Source organism: Sminthopsis crassicaudata, chromosome 2, assembly GCF_048593235.1.
Source record: "Sminthopsis crassicaudata isolate SCR6 chromosome 2, ASM4859323v1, whole genome shotgun sequence".
In the NCBI taxonomy this organism is placed as follows: Eukaryota; Metazoa; Chordata; class Mammalia; order Dasyuromorphia; family Dasyuridae; genus Sminthopsis; species Sminthopsis crassicaudata.
In genome coordinates, this window is record NC_133618.1 from 137,655,476 (window position 1) to 137,669,940 (window position 14,465).

The following is a 14,465-nucleotide window of genomic DNA, read 5'->3' on the forward strand; positions in this document are numbered from 1 at the left end:
AGTTGAATATATGAATGTAAGAAAATTATTATGCTACATGGAACCATATATATGAAAAATTCAGAGAAACTTGGGACCACTTGTGTAAAGTGGTGCAGAACAAAATAAGGAGAACCAGGAAAATAATTTATACAATGATCACAATTATGTAAAAGAAAAACAATACTGCAAGTCTTTAGGACTAATCAATGATTAATTATCACCTCAAAGGACTTCTAGTGAAGGATATTTCTTGTCTTTTATCAAAGAGACATTGGAATATAGGAATGGAATGAAAACTATATATATAATCATATGGAAATTACACATTGGTTATTGTTGGGGGAGGGGTTTCAGATGGGTTTAAAATGTATTTTATTTTAGACAACCTGCATGAGCTATTTGTAAAAATTATACCTCTATTCCAAATAAATCAAAGAAATAAAGGTAAAGCTCAAAATAACATTAGTCCAAATTTTTCCAATTCCTAATTATATGAGCAGCAGTCAATTATAATGATAAGGTAATTCAAAGTAATTAGCTGAATTTGTTAACATTTCTCCATTTGTAAGCCATCCTTAAAGAAAAGGTGGCTAGACTGAAAAGGGAAAGACTAGAGGCAAGGAGATGAATTAAGAGGCTATTGCAATAGGGAGAGATAATAAGGGCTTGAACTATAGTGGTAGCTAGCTACGTAATTGAGACAAGACAATATATTAGAGAAATGTTATATAAGTGGATTCATTAGGACTTGATAGCCTCAATATGGAAGATGAAAAGAGAATGAGGAGAACAAGAGGTACAAACCTTGAAAAGTAGTGCCTTTGACAGAAATAAAGAAGTTAAAGTGGTTGAGTTTGAAGAAAAGATAATGAATTTTGTCTTAGACGTTCTGGGAATGCATGCATGTATTCCATGTAAAAACCTTTTATGATGAGATGTATGTAAGAAATCCAGTTCAAAATGTCCAAATGGTAGATGATGATATAGGATTGGAGAAAGACATGGGTTAGATATGTAGGCCTGGAAGTCATCTGCATACTCAAGGGAGACTCCAGAGAATAGACAAAGAAAAGCAGATGACCTAGATAATAGTTTTGGAATACCCCCATAGAAGGCAGATTTTGGAGGTTATTCCAAGAACAAAAACTAAGAAGGCATGATCAGACAAGTAGGAAATCAAAAAGAAGCAGTTTCACAAAAATCCAGAGATGATGGGCTCTCTACAAGGAAGAAATGGTCAATGGTATTTAATGCTATGATTTCAAGAAAGATTTGACAATTTAGTGAATATTGGTAACTTATTTCAGTTGAGATAATCAAGCCATAAATATTTATAAAAAACTTACTGTGTGCCAGGCACTATGGTCAGAAGTCAGATTACAAGTGAATTTTTCCTTATTTTGTCTTTCCAATGACAATGACAGAATGAAGCTTTATAAGAAAGAGATTGAACTCCAGAAGCAAGATCTAACAGCATTGTTATGAATATGGATCAAATATTATAATTTTGCAAAGGCAAAAAATATCAATATTGCTAATTATAAACATTTTCTGCAAATAGAAAATTAAATATTCACTAATGAATATGTGATAGGATGTGATGATATTTTTCTTTCCTCTGAGGCACAGTACGGGTTAAGTAGAACTGAACTGTTATTATAAAAAGTAAATCACATAAATAATTAAGTGCTCTTCATATATTTACAACTTTAAGATTTTACTTCATATAGTAGCATAAAAAATACACAGAATCAGAACAACCTTAAAAATTAAAATATATAAAATCATTTATATCATAACAGGACAGAGTTCCTGATCTTTCCATGACAGTTTTCATTTCATAAAGTTTTGAAAATTTAAAGTATAGAAGAGGTGCTGATAGCTAAATTACTAGAGTGGAAGAATCATTGAAAATGCTGACTAAAAAAAGTAGGCAATTACTGAGAGTATGAATTACTGATAGTATACATTGCCTAGGAATAAGGGGAAGTGTATGGCTACTAGGCTTGTTCTTACCTCTGGGAATGAGAATGAACTGAGAATCTATTGGGTAAGTTTGGAGATCTTGATCAACTAGTTGTGGGCTCCTGTATTACAAGTATTGCAAGTATTTCATGCAAGAGAGAGGGTGAAGAGGGAATTATGTGAACTGACAGGTCAAACTATGTAAGGGGGGGGGGAATTTCATGAATCACCTTCTCCCCTACTTTGTAAAAGCTTTATGAATGAAATGGAGTCAAACATATATATTTAATAAGAAACTTAGTGAAATTAATAAAATGACTGAGAGTAAAGGATGAAGAAACGTACAAAATTTACTCCAAAGATTTTGTGCCTTAGAAGCTGAAGATATGGCATTAATATCAATTGTGAAATCATTTCCAAGACTAAGAAGGCTTTAATTACTCTGCCTTTTTTCCCAATAAGATCTTTTTAGAAAGGAAGTTCTTTTTGCTTAACTTACATAGGCAGCTAGGTGGCGCAGTAGATAGAGCACTGGCTTGGAGTCAGGAAGCTCCAAATTCAAATAGGCCTTCCCAGGCTTACTAGCTGTGTGACCCTGGACAGATAATTAACACTGTTAATGTCAGTTCCTCCTCCATAAAAAGAGCTGGAAAAGGAAATGGCAAACCACTCCAGAAAATTCCAGTTGGGATAGGGAAGAGTCATATGTGAATGAAAAATAATAAAGGCATAGATGAAATAAGAACAGTACCTTTACTAACTAGTTATAAGAAATGAATGAATGAAAAGCATTTATTGAACATTTATTAGGTGGACAGCATTTATGCTAACTGCCAGGGATACAAAGAGAAAAGTGGATACAAAGAGAAAAGTAAGTCGGTCTGTTCTCTCAAGACTTTGTGTATATTTCTACATTATGCTATGGTTTCCCAAAATATAAACTAAATTTAATATCCCCTACCCTAACTACCTTCCAAAATTTCTGGGAAAATCGTAAGAGATGTTAAAGTACTTTGAGTACAAAGTTCTAAAAACGTTTAATATTATTATGTATGTGGAGAGTTTTAAAAAATCTAATAAAAAAGAGAAGTGAAAGTATGACTAAATCCAGCACAATCTCATTCCTTTTTTGCCTTTAAATTCCAAAAATGCTATACTTCAGCTCTCCAGTTGTTGGGACAAGAGAATAAGCACTGAATTTTGCCTTTTAAAACAGTAGTGTTTTATTTATGGTCACTCACAGAAGTCAGACATAGAATGTAGGAACAATGATTAGATTCTCCTAACAGGTGAGGAGGTAGTATTAGAAACTACTGCCCAAATCCCTGAGTTTTCTCTAAAACCTTTTCATTTCACATAAGCTCCAGAGTTTCCAAAGGAAAAAAAAAAAATATTGCCCTGTATGCTGAAGTGCAAGGAAATTTATAAGCTATATGTCCTTACCAGGAATCAGTCACCATTCAGGGAGCCTTTAACATACTTCATCGAGCTAGTGTAACTGGACCCACAAAAAACACTGAGAAAGCAAGGAGGCAGTTCAACATATTGTAGGCAAGAAAGCAAGCTTTATGGATGGAAGGTCAAGGTTTTCTCAATATGACAAATTGAGTTAAAGTATAGGTAGTACTTGCTAAACAAGCCCACAAAGTCTGCACAAAGCAAGGCACAAAGAACCAAGCATTTAAGTATTGTGCTAGCAACCGGGATACAAGAACACCAGTCCTACCTTCAAGGAGCTCACATTTTAATGGGGAATGCAACATGCAAATAATTCTGTACATGCAAAATATCTACAATATAAATGGGAGGTAATCTTAGAGGGAAGACACTCGAGGGGTAGAAGACTGAAGGAATAAGAAAGACCTCCTGCTTAAATTGGGATTTGAAAGTGAATCTGGAAGAAAATCAGGGAAGCTAGAATGCAAAAGCACAGAGTCAGCCAGGGAAGAGTTATTCTTTCAAGTTATGATCCCTATGATTATAAAAAGGAAATTCCAATTCTGTGACTTCTAAGCCAGGTACCTGATACGAGGAGGGGGAGCAATCCAAGCATTTCGGGGTAAAGCTATGGAAGAGGGATTCTTTTAATCTAACCTATGATCCAGTGGCCATAAAAAAAAGTGAATTGCAATTCTGTGACCTTCTAACAAGACCTTGGTAACATACCATAAATAACTTGCAACAATGTTTCTTTCCTTATTCCTAAGAAACTGAGTATCATTTATAAAAAAGGCAAGATAACCCCACTTGCTCAATAGTCTATCCCATTCCTCCTGCCCAGACCCCTCAGTCATCATTTTTTATAAGCTCCCAAATTCGGGGTCACCTCAGCCGAGGAAGACTTCTCTTTCCCCGAATCTTTCCCCGAGTGGCTTTTCTGCCTTCCCATACTTCACAATACACGTCACTAGTCTTTCTTTTAAACATGTGATTAACTGGTATCTGCTATCTGCAATCTCCCTAGAAGGCTTCACAAGGGCTTGTCTCAAGTTTGTATCTAAGGCAGAGTCCTTGAATGCTAAACTGATCTGAATTCCTGTTCAGCTTAAAAAAAGGAAAAAAAAGGCGGGGTGGGGCGAATAGGAAGAGAAGCCGCCAACTGAGGGCAAAGGTGCCTCGGTGGGCACCAAGGGATTCCTGCAGAGATTGGGGGAAGGAGGGAGATGATTAACGCCTAAGTACAGTAACAGTTTATGACAACTACATCTTGCCTCCTCCTCCAGGAAGCACTGGAGACTGGGAGAGTTGACCAGCAGCACCACTGACTGGGGAAAAGAAGGCTCAATTCTCAAAACTGCGCGCCCGAGAGGGCGCGCCAGGCCTAAATACTCACCCACCACCGGGAGTCGCAGCCACCTGCCCACACCGCCTCCCAGTCCTTGAGGCCCCAAAGAATCAATGAGATGGCCCAGGGAAGGGGCCAGCCGGGCTCTACACCAGGGAAGGCCGGCAGAGGCGCGGGACGGGGCCCCCATCACGCACCTCGGGCGGCCAGTCCGTTGCGGGCCCGGCCCCGGGGCGCGCACCTGGTCCAGCCTCCAGTTATCCCCGCTCGGCGCTTCGGGGGCGCAGGCCTGGGCCGCGACGTCCCGGGCCCGGAAGAGGCTCAGGCGCGATTGTCTCAGCGACGGGCAGCCAGGCTCCTAAGGATACGGTAGACGCAAAGGCTTCCCAATATGCCCTAGACCGCCTCCGGGCTGCCCAGCAACCCGCAACTCCTCCTCACCAGCCCCACTCCCCTCCAGCTCTCCGGCTCCCCCTGGAGGAGGAGGAGCTGGGAACAGAGACCAGAGAGAAGTCCGGAGCGGGGGTGTGGCGGAGCCGGCCTAATAGGGTAGTGGGAGGAGCCACGGATCCCTGGCCCGGGACCGAAAAGGCGCGTGGCCGACGCTGCGCGCTCCAGGAAAGCCGACGGCGGGGCGGGAGCGCGCGTACCTTTCTCAACAGCTGACAAAGCAGAACGTCAATTTCAGTTGACAGAGAAAGGGATTATTTCCGGCGACTTGCTCTGCTACCCCTCCCCCAACAACAGTCACTGGTTCAAATTTTATTTATTTATATACTGAGGTTTTCTCCACCACCGCTGGCGCAAGCGCAATTCCCGAGCTTAGGCAAGGGAGAGGGGGCGGGGTAAAAGTAAGTGGACCATCCCTCCCTCGCGCGTGCGCCTCAAGCACGCAAGAGGCGCCGAGTGTCAGGGTCGCGCGCTTACGTCGTTGACGGCTGGAACTGACTGGCCGGCGAGGAATGTGATTGTGCGCAGTGGGGGCGGCAGCGGCCGCAGCCACAAGCTGGCTGGAGAGGAGGGGTAGTCCATCGGACTGCGGGCGTGGTCGTGAACGCGCAGAGCCGGCACGCAGGCGGGAGCTGGGCGTAGGAAAGAAGGGTGACTGGCCCGAAGCGGTTGCACCGGCCTGCGGAAGTGTCCGCTGCGGGAGTGGTCAAGGGGAGTCGGCATAGCGGCCCGGACTCTGCGGACACAGGCCGCGGTAGCGGCGGCAGCGGTTTCCGGCTAGTCTGGCGGGTGGTACCGCTTGACCTCAGAGTGGAAGATGTTCAACGTGGAGTCCTTGGAGCGGGTGGAGCTGTGCGAGAGCCTCCTCACTTGGGTACGTGACCCTGGGAGCCGGGCGTTTATTCCTTCTCTGGTGCTTTTCACATTCCCGGGAGGTGGAGGGGGGAACCGAGGAAGGGGGAGTACCCCGGGTGGTGGCACCGTCACATCCGGGCGGGCGGGGGCCGCGTAGACACCGGGGCTCGCCTCCTCTTCCACCGTCCCACCCCCAGAGCACCCCCCCGATGACGGGGAGATGGGGTGGGAGCCTAGGGACCACGTCCGCGACTCCAGGGGAACCCGAAGTTGCGTCTGTAGCCCGATCTCTGATGTGAAAACAGGTTCTATGGAGGCTAATGAGCGGGCGTGAGCGAGTCTTTAATTAGGGAGCTTGTTTGCTGCTTGTGAAAGGCTCTAGGGCTTCCCCCTGCTGCTGCTAACGTTGGCTCGCCCAGCCTTCTCCAGCAGTGTCTCCTAGTGAAGCCTGGAAAAGGCTGCCCAGAACCCGATTCGTAGTAGTGGTCCTAGTCTTTGTCTCAGATGAAACCTTGGAATGCCCAGAAGGTGCTAGGGGGCTTTAAAAAAGTGGTGCGGCAGAAGAGGTCTGGGCCTCCGGTCAGGAAGACCGAGTTCAGACGTGTTATCAGACCCTTCTTAGCTGTGTGACCTGGGCAAGTCACTTCACCCCGTTTGCCTCAGTTTCCTCATCCGTAAAATTGGCTGGAGAAGGAAGTGGAACCTCAGATGGGATCTTGGACACAACTGAAACAACTAAACAACAGGAACTTGGCCGTCGAACTCTGGGACATCCTGTGAGAAGGGAAGTTATCCTTAAAAGGCACAGGAATGATACAGATATCTCATCCTAAGCAAAGTCGGGACCTTTGGACTCTGTACTAGGAGGTACTTGGTGGTACTGTGCTCAGAGGTCCTGAGCTTGTGGAAGGTGCGAGGAGTGCTTGAAGGCAGTTGAAGGAGCAGAAAGGAAGAGGTAAAGGCAAGTGTGGAATGGAGTAATCAGGAGAATATTTAGGTGTCTGTAAAGGAGTCATAGAGCATTTTGGAGCCAGATAACTTTGTTTTATGCTTCTTTGTTCTTAAATTCTCCTTAAGAACATAGACCAGTACAGTGTGCCCAGTGGGAACTTAAAAGCACTTGCTTGTGAAAAGGCAGTACATTGCTACATTGTTTTCTAACAAATAGAGAAACTGTAGTAGTTCATAATAAGGAAGATTTTCATACAAAATAACTTCATGATTCATATATTCCAATCTTTTATGAACTAAATGAGGGGGGTTGTGGAGAAAGGGGGGGGACAGTTATCAGCAATAAAAGCTTGATGATAGGGATTCAGATTGGAAGTTAGATCTTTAGGTTTACATACCCTATGCACCCTCCATATATCTCCCATTACCATTGGAAGAAAAGTTCAATTGGTTTTAACCACAGACTTGTTAGCATTTTCAACTGTGTCCTCATTGTTGACCACCAGTACTTTTATTCTACTAGGAACAGTATTCGAATTGCTCTTCAGGTGTTATTTTTCCATACCTTTTATTCTCAAGCAGCCTACACCATCATGCTTCCCTTCTTTGATCTTAGGCCTTCCCAGTAAAGGACCTTGCTTCATTCTTCACTGAAAAAAAACTTAAGTAATCAATTAGGATCTCTCTCTCTCCTTTCCAATTCTACACAGAATTCATGTCAGCAACTTGCCCCCTTCAATTATCTCTTCTCATTTTGCAGTCCATTCTTTTCCACTGACTGTACCTTTGTTGCTTTCAATCATACTTAGATCTCGCCCAATCTTAAATCTTTACTTAATACCACCTTTCCCCTAAGCAGACATTCTTTCACTGTCTATCTTCATTACCTCCTTTTTCTCATCTTCTACTTGCTCCTGCGAGTCTCATCCCCATTAGTGAACTGAAACTACATTCTCCATAGTCATGAATGAATTTTTTCTTTAATTTTTATTGGTACTGTTTGTTTTGACATTTTGTATTCCATCCTCCTTTTTAAAGAGAGTTCTTCCTTATAATAAAAACTGCTCACATCTTAATTGTTAAATCTCATAGCTTTTTCTCTTTCTTTACTCTTGATTTCTCTGCATTATCTGCCAGTAATTAACTCCCTTCTCCTGAGTACTCACCTCCCTGAATATTTGTGACCCTTTTCCATCATGTTTCTTTTCTACCTGTTAGACCTATCCTTTGTAGTCTTCTCCTCCTGTCTAGCACTCCAACTATAGCTTTGTCCTGAGACCTCTTTGTTTTTTTCTGCACTGTATATGTTATCTCATCAGCTTCCATAATACTTTGTAGTTATGGAAGTATTTATATCCAAAGCTTCTGTCTTTGGAGTTCCATCAACAACTAACTGCCTATAGGATATCTCCATCTAGATGCCTCCACGATCTCAAATTAAATGTGCCTAAAACAAAACTTAGTATCTCTGCCCTTAGACCTTCTTCCTCCTTTTTTTCTACTGAAAAATACTGCCATTCCAGTCACTCTCATTTGCAACTGAGGAGTTATCCTCTATTCTTTATTCTCTTCTTATTTGCCACTAATCCTCAATTCTTTTGCTTTTGCTTCTTTTGCTTTTCTGTTCACACACTATTGTACACTTTAGTATAATTAATCAACATTTTCTTAAACTGTGAGTTCTCTTGCCTCTATATAGTCTTTCCCTCTCGAATCCATCTTGCCAAAATGATCTTAAAGCATAGATCTGACTCTAACATTCCTCTGCTCAAGAAGCTTCAGTAGCTCCTCATTGCTTTTATAACAAACATTGCTCTTTTTAACTGTTTTAGAATAGATTTTTCATTTAAAGTTTCCATTAATCTAGTTCTAGTCTAACTTTCCAGATTTAATAATCCCCTTCATACCTTATATGTTCCAGCTAAACTGTACATTTCTTCATATGTGACTTAACATTTCTCATTTACATACTAGTTGTTCACTGGATAGATTGCTGGACCTAAAATCAGGAAAACCTGAGTTCAAAACCTGTATCATATACTACTTCTGTGGGCAAATCACAATCTCTTTTAATCGCAGTTTCCTCATTTGTGAAATGGAGCCAATATTAGGACTTTTCTCACAGTTATCTTGAAGACCAGATGACATAAAACTTGTAAAGCTCTTAGGAAAGTGCCTGGCATATAATTTAATAATTTTGTTTCATTCCTTGCACAGCATGCCCAATACTGTATTACATTCTCATTTATGCTTCTTGGAAACCCTAGATTTAGATCAAAGTAACATCAAAAGGATTTTTCTGCTTTTCTTAATTGTTAGTGCTCCAACCCCTCCATCACTATATATTTAATTTATATTATATTAATTTATATATCACTATATATTTATTTAATTATTTGTGAACATGTATCACACAAGTACCATAACCTTTTTTGTGTCCTGTACTCCTTTGGCAGTCCTTATGAATCTTTTTTCAGAATAATGTTTTAAAATACACAAAATGCATAAGATTACAAAAGAAACCAATTATATTGAAATACAGTTATCAAAATATTTTAAAACAAGTTCATGATTTCTGGGTTTAGAATGTAAGAGGAATTGTCTCTTTGTTGTATTTGTTTCCCAAGGTGCCTGGCACAGTGTCTAGCATATGGTTGCATAATAAATGCTTGCTGATTGAACACTAGAAATATACAGTGATTCCACTGTATTTTCTACAGTTGGCAATTCTAAAAGTATGACATTAAAAACTGGTGAGAATGTGGGTGTAAAAAGTCTGTTTTGAGGCTAGGAACTGGAGACGGGATACTGATATCAGAAGGAATAAGATTTAAGGTTTGATAAGATTAGATATATGAGAGTAATGGAATCATTTGGATGGTATGTAGAAGTAGATATTTGTCAGTAGTTTGGATACAAAGAGAAAGGAGAGGATCTGAGATTATTTGCTTCAAAAACTGGACAAATTGCCCTTCCTTTGGTAGAAAAATAGGGACGCAGATACAAAGATCAGTTGAATAGTAATAGTCTTAACAGAAACAAATCAGAATAAAATTTAGAGGTAAATTTGAAGATGATCCTCTTAGATATAATTAATGTAAATGTGAAAAACAGTAGTAAAATGTAGCAAAAGAAATGCAGGGTACCAAGAAAAGTACCCCTAGGCAATACCAGTTTGGTATTTTTCTAACAATGAAGGAACAGGCTGAAAAGTACAAAGCAAATAGAATGGTCTAGAACAGTATTTCTCAAATTGATGTATCTAAAGACACAGATAAGGCTTAAAAGATGTGATTAAAAGTATAAATATTGATTCAGGGGCTCTAGGGTTTTAGCTATCCTAAAGATAAAGGAATTGACAGGGAAATTTTGATATAAAATAGAAGAATTAAAACTTATCTTACTAAAGATGTGTGCTTCTGTTCTCCACACAACCATCGTTTCTTGCCTGGACTGTTTCATTAGTCTCCTAATTGTTTTCCTTACTTCAAGTCACCTTTTATCCCTATTTTACATAGAAAAATCACTTTAGTGATCACTAAATTGCAACCATATTTCTTCCTTTCTCTCTTTATAAACTCTCTTACCTCAAAGATCAAACAAAATCCTTTGTCATTTAAAACACTTCAAAATCTGTGCCATCATCTTTCTTACACATTTTTAATTCCCTTCACACACTCCACTGCCCAGTTATTCTGTTCGACTATTCCTCACATATAAAACTTAACCTCCAATTTGTATACCTTTACCCACCCTTTTGTTGTCCATGCCTAAATGCATTCCTTCTTCATCACTTTCTCTTAGATTTAGCACAAACTATTTCTGTTATATGAACACTTTTCTGACACACACCCTTCTCAAACCTTCTTTATATTTAGGTTATATACAAAACCTATGTGCACTCACATGTGTTTATTTGGGCTTCCCAATAGAATGTAAGCTGACTGGAGGAATTGTTGGCTGTTATCTTTATGTCTGTTCTCTTTAGCACAATACCTGGCATGTTACAGTCCCATAATTAATGATTTTTAAAAGGTTTTACATTATAAATATCTTGATACATCATTTTATATTTAATATATTTTAGAGGAGAAAATCTTGTTAGTATTTAGAATATCGAAAAATTTTCAAATGGCTTGGCATGTCACTAAGAAGTATTCTACAATGAATAAAAAGAATAAAAAAGGTCAAAATAGTCCATTTTCAGAGGAGGTAGAGAAGTCAGGGAAAATAAGATTGAAAAATAATCTTTTTTAATGGCCATTGCATTGGCATTGATGGCCAATGATGGCATTTTAGCAAAAATTTCTACAGTGAGGACTATGAAAAATATAAGTAGATTATAAATGAAAAGTTTGAAAGGAAGGGTCAACAACCAGTCTTATTATCTCTTTATTTTATAAGACTCATTCATTCATTTTAATTATGTCCAGATCATCACGATTCCATTTGTGATTTTCTTGGCAGAGATACTGGAGGAGACATTTGCCATTTCCTTCTCCAACTCACTTCACAGATGGGGAAACTGAAGCAAATAGGGTTAAGTGACTTGCCAAAGGTCACACTGCTTATAAGTGTCTGAGACCAGATTTGGATTCAGAAGTGAGTTTTCCTGACAGTGGTCTATACTTTGCCACCTAGATGTCTTTTATAAAGTTAGGAAACACTTCAAAATGATCTTTCATTAAAGGCTTGATATTTCTTTTGAAATTGCCTTGTATTCTCTTTTATTTATTAACAAGAAAAACATTGACATTTTAAAATAATTGGTGGGATATTTTTATTTTTGGCAGGTTTTAGTTATTTACCTTTTATAAAAGATCCATCCAGTTATTCTAGTTAACTCTTACCTTTAGTTAAAAAAAAAAAATCATCCTACTAGTTAATCATTGGTTTTTGTATTCATGCGAAGCATAATCACAGTGTTAGGTGTGAGAAATCTTACTCCAATTTCTTATTGCAATCCAGAAAGGCTCAGGTTAAGAGAGGATAAGTAATTTGCTCAAGTTAAAGCAAAGATTGGAACTGAGGTCTTGTTAAAAATTCAGTGTTCTTTTCACCAAATTTAAAGGTCCTCACTTACATTCTATATCTATTAAAAAATATTTTCACTTTTAATATACTGGTATAATAATTGTTATTTTTGCATTAATCCTTTGTAGTGGAAATAGTAGTTTGGTTTATGGGCTACTATTTACCATCACTAAACATCCCTAATTCCATTCTCACTGGCAGATAATTTTTGAGTCCTTTTCTGGTGCCTAAAAATAATTCAACTTTCTTGTGGTTTTTAATGAATTAGGAAGTAATTCTGTAATTTTTTCTTTAGAGAACATGAACAATATAAAAATACAATGTTCATAAGTAATAAAAATGGATGGGAACTTTCACCCCCCCAAAACAAACAACAACAACAAAAAAAAACTTGACAATCCTGTGATGTCTTTAAGAATACTGTAAAATTCATTTGGGGTGTGAGAATTCCCTCCTCTCTTGGCCCTCTTTCTGTCTCCTCCTCAAGTCTCGAAATTTTATTCCAGCTGCTTGGGGAATTCTTGAGGGCAAATGACTGCTTACCTATGGTTTCAGATCTAGTATGCCTCAGACACAGAACTTGAATCCAGACTAAAATAATTAAGTACACACAGTTTCAAAGAATAAAGTCTTTCATAATCTCTCTTTCAACTTTTGCTATGGTCCTTTGATAGTCCAAACTCTTGTTGCCATTAATACTTTTTTTAAGTTTCTAAATTTTGGGATTTGAATGTTAAAATCCATGAGTAGCTCAAGCAAACTAGTCTGGATTGTCAGGGCAAATTGTAAAACAGGGATGTGTTTTTGACTCAGGGTGGAGAGGAAGAGTTGACATTTTCAAGCATATCCTTTAAACTCAAAAAGGCAAGGCAATGAATGAGTGGAACTGATAATATAAGAACCAAATATCATCATGAGTGTTTCTTCTGTTAAGATTTGAAACATTTGTGTTTTGTTCCAGGTGATAGATTTGCAATAGATCATAGTAAGACTGCATTTATCTAATATTGTTGGTAAATTAACTGTTCTAGTTACAGCCACAAACTTGGAGTTACCCTTGATTTCCCTCTCTCTTACATCCCTCCCAGCTTATCAGATGTCATTCTGATAAGTTTTTAATTGCATCACTGCAATATCTCCCCATCCATTTCTTAACTTGACCACTTTGTTCCTACAACCAGGGCTGGTCTACCCGTCATTGCTGTTCACAAATATAATGTAAAAAGCACTAATTCAAAAGGTCTTCAGATTCTGGTCTGCTCTCTCCTACCCCTATCCCTTGCATCCAGCTTCATGGATTCTGATGTCTCAATAATTATCAATAGATCTTGTTACTCCATTATTACTGAACGAAGGTAGGCTCCTTAGCCTGACCATCAAGAAAAAGTGGATTTGAGTCAGGGAATAAAGACTCTCATCTGAGTTCTATTTACTATCTCCAAAACCTTGAACAAGCCATTTAATCTCTTGACTTTAATGTTTTCCAATCTGTAAGGGGAGGGGATTGGATTCTCTAAATTACCTTCCAGCTTTTAAATCTATTGATCCTGCATATTTTGGCTTTAGCCTTTCTTTCCCAGCCATATCTCCCTAACCCACAAATTGTTTTAGCACCATAGGACTATTGGCCCTTGAGCTACCCCAGGATTTCTTATCTGGATGCTTGAGAGCTTCCATTGACTCCATTCCCTCATTTTGCTTGTGAAATCTTATAGAACCTTCCAGGTCCATCTCAAGTTCAGGTGGAGATGAGTAGGGAGGAAGAGGAGCTAACATTTATATAGCACTCTTACTAAGAGCTAAGTGCTTTACAAATAATTATCTCATTTGTTCCTCCCAACAACCCTAGGAGAAAGTGATTTGCCCAAGGTCACACAGCTAATAAGGTCTTTGGCATTTGAACTTGTGTTTTTCTGACTCCAGCCCCAGCACTCTTATCCATTGTACCCTCTAACTGGCCCTGATCTCTCTAGCCAGAAATGATCTTCTTATAAATTGTTGATACTGTCTATATTTGACTTTCCTATGAAATCTCAGAATACCTATTCTGATAATGCTTCCTTTTGTTTGTGCATTTATCCTCTGAGGTCAGGACTGAATTTAGAGATCAGTTCCCCTATTTAAATGATGTCTTGGACTATGTGCAGAACCATTTTGCTCTATCTCAGTTTCCTCATCTGTAAAATAAAAATATTAGTAGTAAAACCCCTCATTTTTCAGGAAAGGAAAATGAAGCCCAGAAAATTGAAATGATATGATCAGAGTTAACACTGCTCTTAGACATAGAACTAAGACTGCAACTAGATTATCTTTTCCAAGTCTGTATACTGAGCATTATCCTAGCTCCATTCCAAAGCCATAAAGTACCTTTAAGTTACTATGATAGGAGAAATTCCAGCTCTGCTATTCAGAATCTTCATAGCTCCTAAGTTTTTTGTCTGCA

The 14,465-nt window shown here is 39.1% G+C and overlaps 2 protein-coding genes across 13 annotated transcripts in view; one reads left to right on the top strand and one right to left on the bottom strand.

The window, feature by feature from the left end:
• Positions 1-5,482, bottom strand: part of RNF170 (ring finger protein 170) — a 50,382-nt gene extending 44,900 nt beyond the window's left edge. For 3 of the 11 annotated variants that reach the window (XM_074287392.1, XM_074287396.1, XM_074287394.1), the window contains exon 1: positions 4,930-5,062. The gene's annotated coding sequence lies outside the window, so the exon portion shown is untranslated. Of the gene's footprint in view, positions 1-4,780; positions 5,206-5,382 lie in introns of those variants that run through there. The other 8 variants (XM_074287391.1, XM_074287388.1, XM_074287395.1 and 5 more) reach the window with 8 other exon arrangements.
• Positions 5,483-5,704: 222 nt separating this feature from the next.
• Positions 5,705-14,465, top strand: part of HOOK3 (hook microtubule tethering protein 3) — a 97,931-nt gene continuing 89,170 nt past the window's right edge. The window contains exon 1 of one of the 2 annotated variants that reach the window (XM_074287386.1): positions 5,705-6,056. In XM_074287386.1, the coding sequence (XP_074143487.1) occupies positions 6,000-6,056 (57 nt within the window). In that variant the 5' untranslated portion in view covers positions 5,705-5,999. Of the gene's footprint in view, positions 6,057-6,853; positions 6,993-14,465 lie in introns of those variants that run through there. The other variant, XM_074287387.1, reaches the window with a different exon arrangement.